The sequence below is a fragment of the Alligator mississippiensis genome, chromosome 8 (assembly GCF_030867095.1).
Source record: "Alligator mississippiensis isolate rAllMis1 chromosome 8, rAllMis1, whole genome shotgun sequence".
In the NCBI taxonomy this organism is placed as follows: Eukaryota; Metazoa; Chordata; order Crocodylia; family Alligatoridae; genus Alligator; species Alligator mississippiensis.
The window spans coordinates 40544545-40562101 of record NC_081831.1 but is presented as its reverse complement, the minus strand read 5'-3'; the positions used below and the strand labels follow the sequence as shown (position 1 = coordinate 40562101).

At 43.7% G+C, this 17557-nt stretch overlaps 1 protein-coding gene across 2 annotated transcripts in view; it reads left to right on the top strand.

The window, feature by feature from the left end:
• The window catches only part of GABRQ (gamma-aminobutyric acid type A receptor subunit theta), a 126286-nt gene extending 118224 nt beyond the window's left edge, over nt 1-8062 (top strand). Inside the window, exons 6-9 of one of the 2 annotated variants that reach the window (XM_059733113.1) lie at nt 3065-3202; nt 4525-4677; nt 6703-6947; nt 7521-8062. In XM_059733113.1, the coding sequence (XP_059589096.1) occupies nt 3065-3202; nt 4525-4677; nt 6703-6947; nt 7521-7898 (914 nt within the window). In that variant the 3' untranslated portion in view covers nt 7899-8062. Of the gene's footprint in view, nt 1-3064; nt 3203-4524; nt 4678-6702; nt 6960-7520 lie in introns of both variants that reach the window. The other variant, XM_006257840.3, reaches the window with a different exon arrangement.
• The last annotated feature ends 9495 nt before the right edge of the window (nt 8063-17557 follow it).

Below are 17557 nucleotides of genomic sequence, written 5' to 3'. Positions count from 1 at the left end.
ACTGTGGTGGTGCATCTCTGCATCATGTAGCATGTCACTTTGAGAACCATTTGGGATGTGGTTCCAGAAAAATGCTTCTGCCTTCAGCCCTATCACCAGCTGCAGCTCTGCTAGTCTCTCCTCCTCTAATCCACTAAGGCTGTAATAATGTGGTCTTGTTGCAAAAACCATGCCCAGTGATGTGGGAAGATCATGGCAGGACAGTTATACAAAGCAATCGGAATTATTTGATAAGTGTAACTCATTCAAACAACATGCATTTGGATATGGCCAAATGAAAAGTTCTACATGTAGGTACAAAGAATATAGGCCATGCCTACACTATTGTGGAGTGTGTATGGAAACAGTGATTTTGAAAAAGATGTAAGGGCCATAGTGGATGAGCAACTTAACACTAACTCCCATTGCAATGTAGTGACAAAAACAGCCAGTGTGGTAAAGCAGGAGAGTAGGGGGGTAAATAAATAATTTCACTTCTATATATAATACTAGTAAAAGTAATAGTGGGATGTTTTGTTCAATTTTGAGGTCCACATTTTAAGATGGATTTTGTAAAATTGGAAATTGTGTAGGTAAGATCCACAGAAATTACTTGAGGGCTAGAACTACTGTTTACAGTGATGCAGTAATGAGAGACTTAAAGAACTCAACTACTGTAGTTTATCAAAAAGAAGAATGAGGAGTGACTCGCTTGTAGTTTATAAGTACTTCTACAGATCACTGGATTCTAAAGCACTCTATAATCTAGTGGTAAAAAGCAGAACAAGGGCCAGAGACCAGAAGCTCAGTCCAGAAAGATTCAAGTTAAAAATAAGAAATTAATTTTTAACAATTGGGGGATTAACCATTGTAATCCATTAACAAGGAGAGTAGTAGATTTGAAGACTTTTGATGTCTCTTGCTGTCTTCAAATCTGCTTTAGCCAGACATGAGCACAGGTTCTTGGATTCATTGCAGGGGGTGACTGGGTGGCATGCAATTGCCTATAATCTAGGAAAATCAGATAAGGTGGCCTAACAGTTCCTTCTGACCTGAATCTCAGTGGATCTATGTGACCTTATGACCTGACCCTGTGCCATTCAAGTCAATGGGAGTTGGCAGTGGGTGTGGGAACAGGGCTGTGCTGAGTGACAGGAAGGCTGAGCCCTAGCTCATCTGCCTCAGCAGTGACAATCTTTTTTTTCCCAAAATAGGGAAAAATAGGGAAGCACCATCTGGCAGGAGCACTATCCCCAATATCTAGAAACACAAGGACATCAGTTAGTTTAGTGAATCAGATCCAACTGGGGAACATCCATGTTACCCCACTAGTGAGTTTGGTCCAATATTTGGAAAAAACGTTAGCACCTTTGAATACATGTAATAATGAGCAAATAATGGGCAAGACTTAGCAGTTTGCCCTAGCACCACCTTTAGTCACCTAGACTCTGCTGTGTAGGAGCCATATGCTTCCAGGGTTGGGAGAGGAGTTCAGTGTTTATGACCTATCTAACATGTGGCTACTCAACTGCCATTGCTTAAGTCAGCACTACCATAAGGTCATGATGGTGCCTGTGGACATCTGCACACCAAGCAGCAAACCACCCAGCTGGTTCCCTGAATATTGCCAGTATTAATACAGGCAACCCCCGCTTAGAACTCTTAATTGGTTTCTGAAAAATTGAGTGTTAAGTGAAACGAGCATTAAGCGAAACCGAAAATTTTTGACAACCCAAGATGGTGACTGAAAGTGCTTTTTAATGACCCAAGATGGTGACTGTGAGCATTATAACAAAACTTACTGAGCACTAAGTGGAATCAGGTATCAATTTAAAATGAGTGTTATTGCAAAATAGCACTAAGTGAAACAGCGTTAAGCAGGGCTATGCTCTGCAAGGTTCTTGTGCTGCAGCGCATGTTGTGAGCAAAGGCTGTCTGTAGATACAATAAGGTTAAGAATTAGTCTTTTGCAATGAGAAATAAAATCTCCTTTCACACTTACTTTTAGAGCTCATCTACACATGGGAGTGCTCCTCCCTGATTGTCCCTGATAAACTGTTCCTGATTAACACCATTGCTAGTATACTTGTCCCAGAATGGGAGTGCCTCATTCTGGAAGGAATATGCACATATGAAGTCACTAAGAAAAAACAGTTGTTCTTTGAATTCCCACCCTACCTTAATCTGAGTTCACTTTTGTGTATAGAGAAAACCTAAGTCTCAAGATTGTGAGGTAAAAATAGGGCAGCAAATAGAAGTATGATCAACATGCTACTGAGACACACATCTGTGTGTTTCCCTTGATGGCTTCTCTCTTGCTACAAGTTGGTAAATGCAGGATTGTGCCTGACACTGCTCCGGGTTCTGCTTAGCACTTGTTACCTTGTGACTGTACATGCCGCATCTTTCCCCTTCACAGGGCAGAATCAAACCTAAGGGGGTATTTATTTTAGGTCATTATGGACCCTCTGAGTTATCCAGCCCCTCCTTGCCACTAGTAATTCTAGTAATGCTCCTTAATCAAAGCATTCAGCTTCCCAGAAAATACTGTCAACTACTCTAGGGTCAAATTTTGGCCAAAGTAGAAATGTCTAGAATCTAGGGAAATGCCCTAAATTCTAGATATTTTTTAATTCACAACATTGTTTGCTCAAATATTTTATTTATACAGAGATACTGTTTTCATGGTCCTTACCCAAAAAAGCAATATGTGATCTCCCCCTGCAGACACCTCATGAATGAAAAGCTGCACATATTGCTTTTAACACAAGCTTCTGATGTACACAAACCAGGAAGGATTGTGGGGCACAGGCCACAAATTGGAGAGCCAATCCCCATCTTCATCTTCTACTTCTGAATCTCAGAAGCACTAGGTATCTTAGCCATTTTTTCCCTTCTCCTGGTAGCTATTCTACTAAGTGGGGGAAGGATAAAATTCCCTCAAAAGGAGCCTGTGTTTACTATTTACTGATAAATGGGTTTTGTTTGGGTAAATTCAGTAAAAAAAAAAAGCATTATAAAAATGGAAGTGCTGCTTGCCGTGACTTGTCAGCTCATGTTGCCCCTACATTCTCCACCCCTACAGATGGCTACACGGTTGATGACATTGTGTTCTTCTGGCAAGGAAATGACTCAGCTGTCACAGGGATGGAAATGCTGGAGCTTCCCCAGTTCACCATCATTGAGCAGAGACTGGTCACCCGAGAAGTGGTCTTCACCACAGGTAGGGTTCTTTCTAAAGGGCTTAAGGTGACATGTAATTATTCTTTTGGAAAAACTCTAGGTGACTGCTTCTCTGACTTGGATGCTGAAGCACTTGCCTGGGATTTTTGAAGACAAGGGTCCTAATCTTGAATGCCCCTATGGAAACTTGGTTTCTCTTTTATGCCCACTGACTCTGATTTTTAGGATCTTTAGAAATCTGGACAGCAAGCAGTAAATAGTGCCATTTGTTAAAGTTATCCTCCAGGTTGCTAGCCATAACGCTGACTTCCCTCAAGCAGGGTCTCATCAGAAGGTTCTCACTTCAGCCTCCCTTTCCAGGTGGTTTCCAACTAGCTCTTGAATTTGCAATAGAGATCGCAAGAACATGAATAATATTTCCTTAAGAAGGTGTGCAGCCTTTGAATGAGAAGTGAATCTGTTTGCGTTCATGATGAAAGGACATGGTGAGACTGCCCATCGGATGGTTTATCTATTGCTAATCTTGAAAGCTGGCCATGCTTCAGTTTTGATTACAGCCTTTTTTAACTAGTAAGAAAACACCATGCCCATTATATAGGCCACAACTTAAATCAGGGCCTCATTGTGTTGGGCACTGGAAAACCCTATAAAAGTGCAGATGATGATGATGATGCTTGTTAGAAGGTTAGCTAGGCAATTGGAACAACTTTAAACAATTACAGATTTTTGCACATCTGGTGTGCAGTTTCCCAATATGGATTGGCCTCTGTGGAAGTTACATGGGAAAATAAGATGTGCATCTACACAGACATTTTGTGGAAGAGATAGCACAAGAAAGTCAATGAATCAGACCTATTACATTCAAAGTCTCCCATCTAACCATGGACCTCATAAGTGTGTTAGTAATAAGAGTTCCATCTCAGCTGTGAAGGCAGACAGAATCCTTTTGGTACAGTCCAGAGTTTGCACAGGATGTCTAACATACAGTTTTACATTATATTTGAGTAGACTTTATTTTTTATTTTTCTGAGTCAGTATGGAACCCAAGAGTTGAAATTTTCTGTTTTCCACTGCTTAAGGAAGAACCTGTGTTCTTTTGGTGCCTGCTTTTTGGTGGTTAAAGACCCAAACCTGTGGGCCCAAATAAGTATGCTCCAAAGAGCTTCTTCCTGAAGGTGACTGAGTTTGCATCATCTATGGAAGGACAAATACATAGGATTCCCCACTATCTATTATTGCATGTAAGAGGGAGGGACCAGAATGACTCCTGGGTAATTCTTCTTCCTGCTCTTGCCTCCTTATTACACACACAGCCTTGGCCCTTCTGCCAAATGACATCTCTTCTCGGTATCTGATCGGCAGGTTCATATCTCCGTTTGTCCCTGAGTTTCCGGATTAAAAGGAACATTGGTTACTTCATCCTACAGACTTACATGCCTTCTATCCTCATCACTATCCTTTCGTGGGTCTCATTCTGGATCAATTATGATGCTTCTGCTGCCCGGGTGGCATTAGGTAGGTCTTTTCATGATATGCCCCACCAGGGCTTCCTTGGAGAAGGGGTGGGCTAGGAGAGTAGGCTGTTTATGTTCTTTTTTTTAAAGAACCAAAGATCACAATAGACATGTGCTGAGCTTTCTGTTATTACTTAGTTGATCAAAAGGAGAAGAACCACAATAAATGCTGAAAGATGTAGTTCAAACATCAGAGTCCCTTATCCTAGCATCTCCACATCCCAGTATCTGGGACTTCATCTACAGTTTTGTAATGACTAGGTTTATGCTTCTTTTAGTGTGCAATGTCCCTGGTCAAGAGGCAATAAGATAAATGAACAAACTAAATATCTAAACACTGGATTACCTTTAATTGAGGCAGTCTCCAAATGTAGGTATAGAAGTCCTCTGCTTACAAATATTAGAGCAGAAGTGGCATCTGCTGTCAGCATCTCTTGAGGGTCAGTGTTTAAGTGCAGAAGAGCAAGAGCAAGCCCAAATAAGCATTGTCCAAAGAGCAGAAGTTGTGGATATTTAAAAAGGATGAGTCTCTGAATCACAGTTCAGTCTCTGCTTTGAGGATATGAGGTAGGAAGGGTCAAATATAACTGGCTTGTTGACAAGAAGGAGAGAAGAAAAAGTTACAGAGATAGCAGTCCACTGTCTCAAAGGCAGCAGAGAAGTTATACACCTATTACTGGTATATCTCATTGAAAAAAAGGCAGTCAGTGACCTGCATCAGGGCAGTGATGAAAGACTAAGGGGAAGGGAGAACAGTAGAAGGGATGGAGCAAAGAGAAAAAAAAACAAAGTCACAAAAATAAGCAAGAGGCATCAGGATTCTGGTGACAGAGTTGGAGGGAAAGAAATGGAAGGAATGAGATGAAGAACAGAGATCCAAGAGGTTTGGTTATGCTAATATTGAGTGGGGTGGCCCTTGGATACACAGAAGACTGGAAGACAATATGAAAATGGAGATAAGTAGAAGTTGAGGATAGAGACAGGAAAGACTTGAGACCCATACCAAATGAAATGAGAAAGCTGAAGACAAAGGACAGAATTTGGGGAATTGCCAAGAGCTTGATAGATGGATGAAGAAAGATGTAGGGACAGAGAACAAGTAATCATCAAGATAGAAGGAGAACCAAGACAGCTGAACTATGAAAGTGAGGAGAGAACAAAAAGTTACAGAGGTAGCAGTCTACTGTCTCAAAGGCAGCAGAGAGGTCACGTGCCTATTACTGGTATATCTCATTGAAAAAAGGCTGTCATTGACCTGCTTCCAGGCAGTGATGAAAGACTAAGGAGAAGGGAGAACAGCAGAAGGGATGGAGCAAAGAGAAAAAAAAACGAAAGCCACAAAAATAAGCAAGAGGAATCAGGATTCTGGTGACAGAGTTGGAGGGAAAGAAACGGAAGGTGCTAGGAAGCCTATTTAAGGAGGGAAAATTGTGAGCCGGCTTGATGGGGAAGGAAATTACCAAAAGGAGAGGAAGTGGCTAAAGCTAAAGGAATAGGAGGCAATTAGAAAAGTAAGCAAAGTGGAAAGGGGGCAAGGAGAAATGGAGACAATAGGAGGGGTAGAGAGGTAAATACAAAAAAAAAGAGACCTCAAAGTCATAAGGGACAATGAGAGTGGAGAGTGAAGGATGAAGGTGGAAGATGGGGAAAAGAATCTGCTAGGGAACTAAGGCACAGGAAAGCCAGAAGGGATTGATATAGATCATGTTGGTGATACTCAACTCTGAACTTCCTCTGCCAATGCTCCCCTGGATAACTGACTCCTGTTTTATTTCCTGTGGTGACTTGTAGCAAGAGTTAGGACACAGAGCAGTTATAATCTTTCTTATTATCTTTCTGCTTTCACCCCTTCCTGCATCTACTATTGCTGGAAGACCTTGTAACGGGAAGATGTGAGAGCTGTCTGACTGCAGCCAGGGCTCCCACATCTTCTCTCTGGCACTGCTCAGAAGGGTTGGTTAGAGCAAAAAGAGAGGATTATATGGAGCCATTCCATCTTGGTAACAGACATGCCCTCTCCTTGCAGGGGTCACCACGGTGCTTACTATGACCACCATTAACACGCACTTGCGGGAGACCCTCCCAAAGATCCCGTACGTCAAGGCCATTGATGTCTATCTCATGGGCTGCTTCGTTTTTGTGTTCCTGGCACTCCTAGAGTATGCCTTCGTTAATTACATTTTCTTTGGGCGTGGCCCTCGTCAGCAGAAGAAGCAGAGTGAGCGGATTAACAAGGCAAACAACGAGCGCCACCGGTATGAAGAGAAGAGGGTGAGAGAGCAGGTTGGTTCCTTCCCTCCTTTCTCACTGGAGAAAGCAGATGCTCCATCTTCATTCAGTCTGAGTGGGCTTGGGAGGGGCTATTCTCTCTTTTGTGAGAGGTGTACCTAGTCCCCTCATTCATTAGTGCTAGACCATAGTGTACTCCTTCACAAATGTGGCGGCAGGGGGCCTACTCTCCTCCTGAGGTGCAAAGGAAATTCCTACTCCATGTTTGTTCTATTTGCCTGCTCCCACAGGGACCATCCTCTCCTTTGAGGACACAATGCAGAGGTACCCAACATGAACCAGGTGGCACTTTGCCCCCTGGATTGACAGAATACATTACAGAGCTGCATTAGTTTGTTACAAGGTAATGTAGCTTGTTCCTGGTGTCCAACAGTGGTAGCTCATGCTTTCCAATCCAGAAGTCCAAGGCTCAGCATCTGGCAGGTGACCCAACCAGTGTTGTTGTTACAGTAGAAAATAATCCAAATTATCCCTATGGTCAGTGGAGTGACATTAAGGATAACTCTGACCTGGTGTGTGCCCCGTTAACACTGCCCTCTCTCTTGCCCATTCCAGGTTGATCCATATGGCAACATTCTTCTCAGCACCTTGGAGATGAACAATGAGCTGCTGGCCACAGACATGATGAGCAGTGTTGGTGACTCTCGAAACTCTGTCATGTCTTTTGAAGGCTCAGGAATCCAGTTCCGCAAGCAACTGGCCTCTCGGGATGGCTTCGGCCACCACCTTACCTTAGACCGCCATGTCCCGCTGACCCACCATGCCGCTACCCGCAACCGTGCCAACTGCCGTCTCCGCCGGCGGTCATCTAAGCTGAAGCTCAAAATCCCAGACCTGGCAGATGTCAGCACCATTGACAAGTGGTCACGGATCATTTTTCCAATCACCTTTGGATTCTTCAACCTCATTTACTGGTTGTACTATGTAAATTGATGCCTGCAGCCTCCAAGAGAGATAGGGACAGACACTCAGACAATGACAACACAGGAGTGCTGTGGTCTTTTTGGTTTGGGTTTTACTCTTTGCTATTATTAGCATTTTCTCCTTTGGTTTGTTAGGTTTATTCTAAGCTTACTCTTCTCTTTTCAGCACATTTAGCAACACAGGGCAGGGTGGGGATGGGGAAGGACAGGCAGGAAACTAGAAGAGGGGTCTTGATTCCAGAGAAGGCTGTTCTTGTCTCCATTTTGGTTTCTTGCTGAAGGACTTCACCACTGTAAACAAAAAACCGACCAAAAAAAACCCCTAAAAAGACAGAGAAGTTGTTAAAGAAAAAAGACAGAGTGGAAGCGGGGGAGGGGGGAGAATAGTTTATCTTTGAATGTGCTCACTAATGTGCTGCCCTCACCTCCATTTTGCCACTGAACTGTCATACCTTTCTTCTTCTCAATATTAATAGTTTAATCTTTCATCTGCATCTCCTCTCAGCTCTTTCCCATTTATCCTCTCATGCATTGAGTGAGAGGGAAATTTCATTCCCATGATAATCTTTTCTTTTCTTTTCTTTTCTTTTCTTTTCTTTTCTTTTTTCTTTTCTTTCACTCACAAGTGTAAAATAATCTTTTAAACCTACAAACAAAAAGAATATTTAGTTTGGAACAGCTGCGGCAGGACACAGGGAATTACTTGGGGTGGGAAGGGGAATATGGGGGGGGGAGGGTGCATATAAAAAACAAAGGCACATTTGCAAGTTGCCTTTTTCCACTTTCAGGAGTTTGCTAGCTGTTTTTTCTGGTGTGAATATGAGAACATATGTGCGTGAGTCTGTTGGGATGTATGTTGGGATGTATGTGTGTGTGTGTGCAAGCATGTTTTCTGGGGTGGGGAGAATGGGAGGGGGGTTTTGTAATGTCTTTTATAGAAAGAGAACACAGGTGACATTTAACTGGCAGTATTTCTGGAGAAATAGCAGAGGTTTATGTGCATATTGCAACTTCAGAAAATGTTGGGGGATGAGTCCCAGCCTGGGATAGAGTCACACAGTAAGGTACTGTGGATCATACAAATATATACTTATTGGGTATGGAGAGCTAAGTAGGAGTTGCCAAACATGTGCCTCTGTTCCCTTGTTGGCATTTGATCACATTCTGACTAAGCTGAGGCAGTCCTGAAATGAGAGGGATAGAGCTGGTTGTTCCTAATATTCCCCACCCTTCACTGTAATGTGCTAAATTTTGAGAGAGAACCAGTAATAGGACTCTAGAAAGCTACCCCTTTCCCTCTTCTATTTGTCTCCTCTGAGCATAGCCAGACCAGAGACTTTTGGACTCCAGAGCACTGGACAATTCCAAACCACTCCAGAGGGGTCATTTGACTCTCTCTGCTTCAGGGTGGAGAAACCTGCAAGTGATGGGTCGCTTCTTTCCAAAGAGCATCAGGAGGTAGTGATGAGCTGGAACCCTTTGACACATACTTTTCCATTCAAGCCTTGTTGCATATCACTTAATGCATCTAGTCTATGGAAGGAAACTTGTCACTTCCCTTCTTGCAGAGGGTGTAACTAACTATAGCTCAGAGTTCCACAGAGCAGAAGTTGTGGTGTATGGAATGTACCTTTAAGGGGTCCGCAGTAGGATGACCCAGTCTCTCCCGGTGATGCCCTGTGGGTGTGGTTTGTGGTGGTGGATAGTTGTAGTTCTCCCTGCAAGCTGTGAGCATGTGAGTTGCTGAATCCTGTTCCTAATAACGATAAAGCTGTTTACCATCCCACGGGTCTTTGCTGAATAGTGACTGGAGGACAGAACCTAAAGGCATGGAGGTCTGAGTGAGTCCCCATCCTTGGAATCCAATGGCATAAACATTATATGGTGTCAGAAGTGACCTGTCTCTCGGTGGAGTCACCAGCAGCCTGCTTAAGGGGGTTACAGCTTTCATTCAAAGAAAGAAAATGGAGCATTTCAAATCTCCACCAGCATTATCCTTTACTGGAAATCTTGGGGAGAATTGGAGAAGATGAGAACAGAAGCTTCAATTATACCTTGAGTCAGAAAGGCTGAGGAAGAGGCAGAAGATTATAAAATTGCAGTCATGCTTCACTGCATTGGGGATAAACCCCTAGAAATTTACAACAACATGCAAGGGGTGTTTGCAGACTCTAATAACAAAACCCTTACAGAGATGCTTGCAGCATTCAAGAACTACTGAAAACCCAGAAAAAACCCTGTCTTTGAAAGGTATCGGTTCTGGCAAATTAGATACAATGAGGCTGCAGGCATAGATGATTTTGTTACAGAGTTCAGAAGCAGAGCACAGCATTGTGAATTTGGATGTGCTGAGGATGTTCTATTCAGGGACAAAATTGTCTTCAGTATAAATGACTGCAAACTTTAAAGGCTTCTGGAAAATCCCTCCCTCACCCTAGCACAGGTTATGGATATCTGTAGGACAAAGGCTCTCAGAAGTGCTCAGGCTCCCCTTATGTCTATAGAAGCGAGCTGCCAGAGCACTTTGCAAAAACAAAGCAAGCCATCAGTGAAGTTTGCTCCACAGGTGGGCAATCAAACTAACAAAGACAGAGCTTACAAAAGGTGTGGAAGCACACACAAGCCTGGGTCCTGCCCAGCTTTTGGAGAAACTTGTTACAAATGCTCCGGAGTGAACCACTTTGCAAAAATGTGCATATCAAAGAGAGAGACTGGGTCATCCCACTGCTGGCCCCTTAAAGGTACATTCCATATACCACAGAACTGATGTCACTCTGGAAGGCTACAGTTTCCAAAGACCGTGTTGGATGAAGGTTTCAATAGAAAACCTGATACCTTTGGTGTTTATGGAAACCCTTAAGTCTGTGGTGGCCTCCAAACATTAGCACTTAGTACACAACTGTAACTTGACCTTGGACGCTGAGGCTACCATTTTCCAAAGCAGCCAGTGACTTCTGATGCCTCCATTATGGGACCCCAAATCACCAGCTATTTTGACAAACATGGGCTCAAAATGCTTCCCTTATATATCCAGTGAAAGCCATCGGGAAAGAAATCACAAGAAGAAAACGTCCTTCTCTAACATGACTGCCATAAATGGAGCAGTCATAGAGATCTTTGCTCTATTTTGGTACAGGTTATACATGTACCTCCCAACCCCAACAAACACATACTGCTTTTATTTGATACATTCCTTTATTCTCTATCTAGAATTCTCTTTCTTTCTCCCCCCATCATTGTCCAGGAGAGCCAAGAGCTTATCTGAGGCCAGTGAACAGTCAAGATTTTCAGGTGATGGCTACACATAGTGTATGTCAGGTTGTGCACTATTTCATATCTAAAGTGCTATGACAATGTAAAGCATCATAGGCCTGCCTGCAACACTGAAGTCATGACAAGTTTTCGTATTGACTTGTGGGGTGCAGGATCTGCTCTTACGTGAGTGGTAAGTATTGTTATTTTAAAATGAGTAAAGTGTCTTCTACATTTTTATTAATAGCATCCTAGACATACAAATAGGAGACTCATCTTTCTCACCTGTCACCAGTTTCTCCCTTACACATACAGACACACACACAAACACACACCATTTCTTCTTGGACTCTCTAAAGCTTCAGTGCTCTTTTGAAGCTTGTTTATAGCCCCAGTTACATTGCAAAATACTCTGATACTTTAAATGTTAGAAAACAATGCTATAATGAGTGGCTTCTTCAACATTGCTATAATTTTTAGGGCAGACGAGATTTTAGTGTAACCGCTTTCTCATACAGCAGGATATGAAATAAGGGCCCAGGGTCTGAGTAGAGCAGTATCACAGGCCAAGAGCTGCATTGGTTAGCTTTATTTGTATGACATAGAGAAGTGTTATAATGGTAGGCAAAAAAGGCACATTTTATACTACTTGTCTATTTAGAAATGGTTTATAAAGGGTTAGAAGTGTTTAACAGACATTATAAATTGCATGTATGAAACACAAGTATAGGTTATAGGCCTGTGCGAAGCGACTAGTATTCACTTTGGATTCGGATTCGGCCGATTTGGGGGACAGTGATTCGATTCAGTGATTCTAATCACTGTCCCGAATCAGTTCAGCCGAATCTGATTCAGAGAATCAGCCAAATCTCCAAATCACCCAGGCCCATCCCTTCCTGCCACCCCTTGCTCTCCCAGCCCTGCAATAGCTGCCCAGCTCCTGGCACTGAAAAAAAAAGCCCTGGCTCACTGGGTGCTGCCAGGCGGGGGGGGGGTGATCCCCGCTGCCCCCCACTGGCCTCAATCTCTAACTCAGTCTCAGTGCCATGAGGGGCACTCTGCACAAGCCCCACAAAGACCTGAGGCCACTGCAGGAACAGTGAGTCCCGGGGTTTTTCTCGGGTTTATTTTTCTTAAAGGGCCAGAGCTCGGGTGGGCAGGGCAGCCGGGGGGGGGGGGGGGGGGGGGGGGGACTGGGGTTGCGGGGGGCTCGTGCAGAGCCACCCATACAGCATGGGGCAGTGGGAAGCAGCGGGGATTGCCTCCCTGCCTGGCAGCACCCAGTGAGCAGGGCTTTTTTTAAAGCACCAGGAGCTGGGGCTCGTTGGGGCAGCCATGGTGGGGGGAAGGGCTGGGGGAGTGGGCAGGGATTGGGAGGGGCTGAGGGAGAAGGCATAGGATGGGGCCTGGCAGGGGTCCCCCCATGGTCAGTTTACAAAGAAGATGATGTTGTGGAAAAGTTCAGTAATTGGCTTTGCAGAGGTGGGAAAAGCTTGACAGATCCTTAGTAGGAGTTAGGTGCCTAAATATCTTTGATGATCTGGAACTAAATATTTGCTTTTACCAGCCAATACTGATGACAAGCAGTAAGCCAAACAGTTGCCTACAAATGGAGGATAGAACTGCTATCTAAGCTATTTGTCATTGAGGCACTGATCCCCACAGTGACTGGGAACATTACCAGCCACTAATCATATCCAGGGCCTCATATTTTCTACCCAGGGCCTTTCACAGGTGGAGATTGAGCTCCAGGGGTCCTGTATGTACTATTCAAGACTTCAGTTAGAGACTGAGGCCGGAATTCCATTGTGACAATCCAGAGAGGCTCTCAAGGATTAAGCACTGCTCCACAGATCACTTAGCCTTCTGGGACTTTAATTCACATGCTTTTGTTATTGTCTAGGTTCTCTGTCATCTGGGTTCTCTTTCTAATCAGGAGTTGTCCTAGTTTCTTTCTTTGAATGTTTCTGACCTGTCATTACTAGGTCAAGTTTGCTTCATAGAGTCAATCTTAGCATTTCCAGGCATCCTGACTACTCAGTCCAACACTGTAATCTTTGCCAAAATAGTGTGCAGTCAGGACTTTACATAGTTCAAGGCCTGTCTTCTAATTTCTGGTGACAGGACAGAATGCTGGGGAACAAGAGTCCTGCAGGTCAGCTGAGTAATAGATATGGGAGAGAGGAGGAAGTCCAGAAGACCCTTTGAAGCACCTCCTCCCAGGATGAAAAGCTGCTTTTTCACTCTACAGCTGTCTATTTTCAGTCCCAGCAAAGCAGATAAAGATGTTTCTTACTATGGGGACTAACAGGTTCCAGGAAAGGGTGCAGGAAGGGGATGATATGCTTATGGTAAAGCAAACCTTAGGGAAATTTTACTGGGAGAGTGGAGGGGGGAACAGTACTTAACTATTTATGGTTGATGCCATCTATTTTGATTTTGTGAAATGAGACAGTGAGAAGGGACAGTACTCTTCTTTAGCAACGCATCTAGCTTTTACTTTAGGTGTTGCCTCTTGGCTACAGTGCAGTGATGTTTCAGGAATATGGCTGGAGTTATTTAGACAGGGACAGATTATCTGCATATTGCATTATTTTCCTGGCATTGACCTCCAGTGCATCTAGGAGGGAAGCTCCATGTTTTTTGTGGCTGCATAAAGGAAAATGTGCAAGTACTTGCCCTGTTCTTTGAGAGTCCAAAAAGTGGGGGAGGAGGAGGAGGGAAGGAAAAAGAAGAGGAGAAATAAAACTGAAATTTCTCTCAGGATAAACATGGCCAATTCAACCCAATTGCTTCATTTCCTGGCACTGGTATAATGCCGTCACTCAGGGACCTTTAGAAACTAGGACCTTGGGACTGTAAATCTGCTATTGCCCTCGCATCCCTCCTTCAACCTAGAGAAGTAAGAATTGGAGGGAAAGAGAGAGAGAGGAAAATTAGTACAAGTGATAAGCCCCTGCTATTCCAAGAGAAAAAGTAAAGGCCTTGGTTACTAAGGTAAAAGAAAATATATGCCTTTGTATTCATGTCTAACCATAAACCAGCCCATAGTGTATATAGGATAAGTTCACAGTGCATGAAACAAACAGGACTGTAGGTCTTAACTGGCATCCAGCTTTCTTGCTAACACATGCACATTTGACACTGTGCCAGCAGCTTATGGCTTGAAAATAAGCGAGGAATGCCAAGTCTTGGCACTTCTTCTGTCAATGAACAGCACCGTACACTTCCCAGAAACAGAGCCATTTAGGTGACATGCGGCCAGCCACAAAAGAGATTCTGTTTGAAGTTTATCAGGCAAAATAAGTAAAATGTCTGGAGACCAGTGTTTAGAGGGAAGATGGTTACTGATGTGTTAGTGGTGAGCTGGAGAAGATCATGTGATGAGGAAGAAGCTGTTGGTGGGAGAGAGTTGTAAATTCTGATGTGGGCAACCAGAAATGCAGGAGTTGAGGGAGGGAGCAGTAAATATGTGCAATAGACTTGAAGGGACAGAGAACACTGCAAACTGAAGTCCCTGTTAATTCAAAGACTGGGTACAGCTGCGGGCATGTCTGAAGTGAACCTAGCCAAGTTGCTCTTCACCCTAACTGACAGATATCACAGTCCCTAGGATATGGTGGGGTCAAGAGATAAGGAAGGGAGAGGAGTAAGGGGGTTAATATGTGCCCCATGCTAGCTCAGTCCCTTTAGACAGGGACAGTCATGCATCCTGACAGTTTTTCAGGAGCTGGATTTGGATAACTGACTGGATTTGAGGGCATCCTAAGCCACAAAGGCTGAGCTGTATCATAGTTTCAGAAGGCAAAGCCAGCCAGATGATGGGTGGTGCATGAGTTACAAAATGCTTTGGTGGAGATGAGGGTGGGGTTACCAAAGGGGTGGGGATTGAGCCAGAATGTGGGTGGGGGGAAGAGGCTTGAAACAGGTGTGTTGGAAACAGGTCCTTCTAAAGATAATGCTAGGGTGGGGAAGAGGCGAAGAGGGTTGGGAGAAGGGGCTGTATATAGTGGGGGTTTTTAAATATTGTCTGAATGATCGTGTCATGTTATAAACCAAATAAAAATTGTTCTATACATTCAGAAGAAAAATGAAACACTTTAAAGGCAACAGACAGCATCAAAAATGCAATGTCTTGCAGCTCAACACTCTGACACACCTCCCAGGACCTTTCCTAAGAGGGATGTGGGCAAGTGTGAACAAAAAAAAATCTCATATCACATTAGTAGCTGGTATCCACTGTTTTCCCCAAGTCAGCTTTGAATAAAGTAAACAGGTGGATAGGAGAAAATAAAAGTGAGGGTGTGTGGGTAGCTTTTCAGTGCATGATTTCACCACCACTAAGTCCACTGGGGAAATACTATTTACTTGACCATAGTATTTTAGCCATACTGTCTCTTCCCTTAGGCCACCCCACACTCAGCTTTACAAGATCTTAGGCTGTAAGGATGAGGGCAAAATGGACACTATAAGGCTGGAGCCACCTGCATAAAACTTCAGCAATGATTCACATGATGTGAAGGCAATGCTAACTTGAACTCTCTTTGAAGTGCTGCAGACACAGCTACTCCTCTCTTCATGGTAGTATTTTGGGGAAACGGGAAGTCATGAGGCCCAGCAGATACCCAGTGACTTAGCAAACCTCAGAAAACCTTCCAGGTGAAAGGATATTTTAAGATCCTCTGTAATTCAATTTACCATTGTTTTCAAGATGATGGATTAGGGTGAGGGGGTGCAAGCAGGGTTTGTGTTTGTTTGGGGAGTTGCTGGAGGTCTAGAGGATGGGTTTTGGGGAAAACCAGGAGTCCAAGGCTAAATTTAGAAGCCTCTTTTAGTGGCTGGTGGCATTATTGAACTGTTTATAAATTCACATGCAAATCTATATCCATGTTTAGTGTTTTAGGTCTCCATTTAAAATTGGAAGTGCAGGCAGATGGGGTCATATGTAAGGAATTGCCAACAGTCAGACTCATTGGTACCTACTTCCTGTATTAGCTTCCATGCTCTGATTCAGTAATGATGGATTAAACCAAGAGAGGCCACAGCCTGGTTTGGTGGAAGATTGGATACTGGAAGCCCATATTGAATAGGGAAAGGAGAAGATGGTATGCTGCAGGTGAGGTGTGTGGGTCACCAACAAGACTGAAATAGGAGTTGTCCTGATTATCCTAGCAGTATGCTAGCCAAGCTGAGAGAGAGACGTTTGCACCCTCCCTCCCTGAAAATCTCAAGACAATGCTGCTAGTTCCACATTGACATCTTAGGGAAAGATTTCCAGAACACCCAGGTAACTTAAGAATATGAGGGTCACTGACAGGCAAGTGGACCTGTGTTCTTAAGTTATTATTATAAGCGTTCTTAGTTTGTATTGCTGTAACCCCCAGGGGTTCAGTCATGGATCACTGCTAGGCCCTGTACAGTCACAAAACAGAGAGCCCAAAGAGTTAACAAGCTAAGTCATCCTGGGGCTTCTGAAAATGCCATCCCAATGGCACAGGGGTATATGTTGTAGGTGTGTGGGTCTAAGGACATAGGCAGACAGAGTTCTTTGGGTAAATCTGATATCTTTTTATTAGACCATCTCAAATAATTGGAAAAAATCTTCTTAGCAAGCTTTCGGGTACAAATACCCTTCATTAGACTGAGAAAGCATCTGCAGTTGGTGTGTGCTCTTCCTGGATGGAAGAAATAGTAAAGAAGCCAGAGGGTGGTATGCATGCAAGAAAGGCAGTCAGTGCAGATGTAAGTTGAGGAGTAAGTGGGTGGGAGACAGGCTGGGAGGGTGTGGGGAAGGCGAATGAAAGTAGCTGGTTAATAGTGGAGAGGTACCTGGGGAGTCAGATGTCAGGCAGGTTATAATGTGTTATAAATCCAATGTTTGTATTTATCCAGGAGATTCTTTGTATCCAGGAGGTTGATGAAGTGAAATTCATAGATTCATCTTTGAAAAGTGTTTTGTAAATTCCCTTTGAGGATTAGAACTGAGAGATTGGAGAGAAAGTGGTTTTCTTGTGAGAAATGTGCCCCCACAGGTAGTTGGGTATTTTTTTCTTTGATAGATTTCCAGTGTGCATTCATTCTGGTGCGCAGTTGTTGTTTGGTCTCTCCAACGTATTTTCCATCAGGGACTTTGGTGCACTGGATAGGATGTATTACAATTCTGGAGGTGCAACTGTAAGATCCAGAAATACTGATGGTTCTGTTGTGGAGTGTAGTAATTGTGGGGGTGGCAGAGATACATTGGCAGGTTTTACATTTCTTGTCATGACATGGTCTGTATCCATGAGGTGTGTTTTGGGCCATGGAAAGTTTGCTTCTGGTGATGAGATTAGCAAGGTTAGATGCTTGTTTGAAGGTTAGGATGGGTAGTTCTGGGAAGATCTCTTTAAGAATTGGGTCTTCTTCCAGTATGGGTTG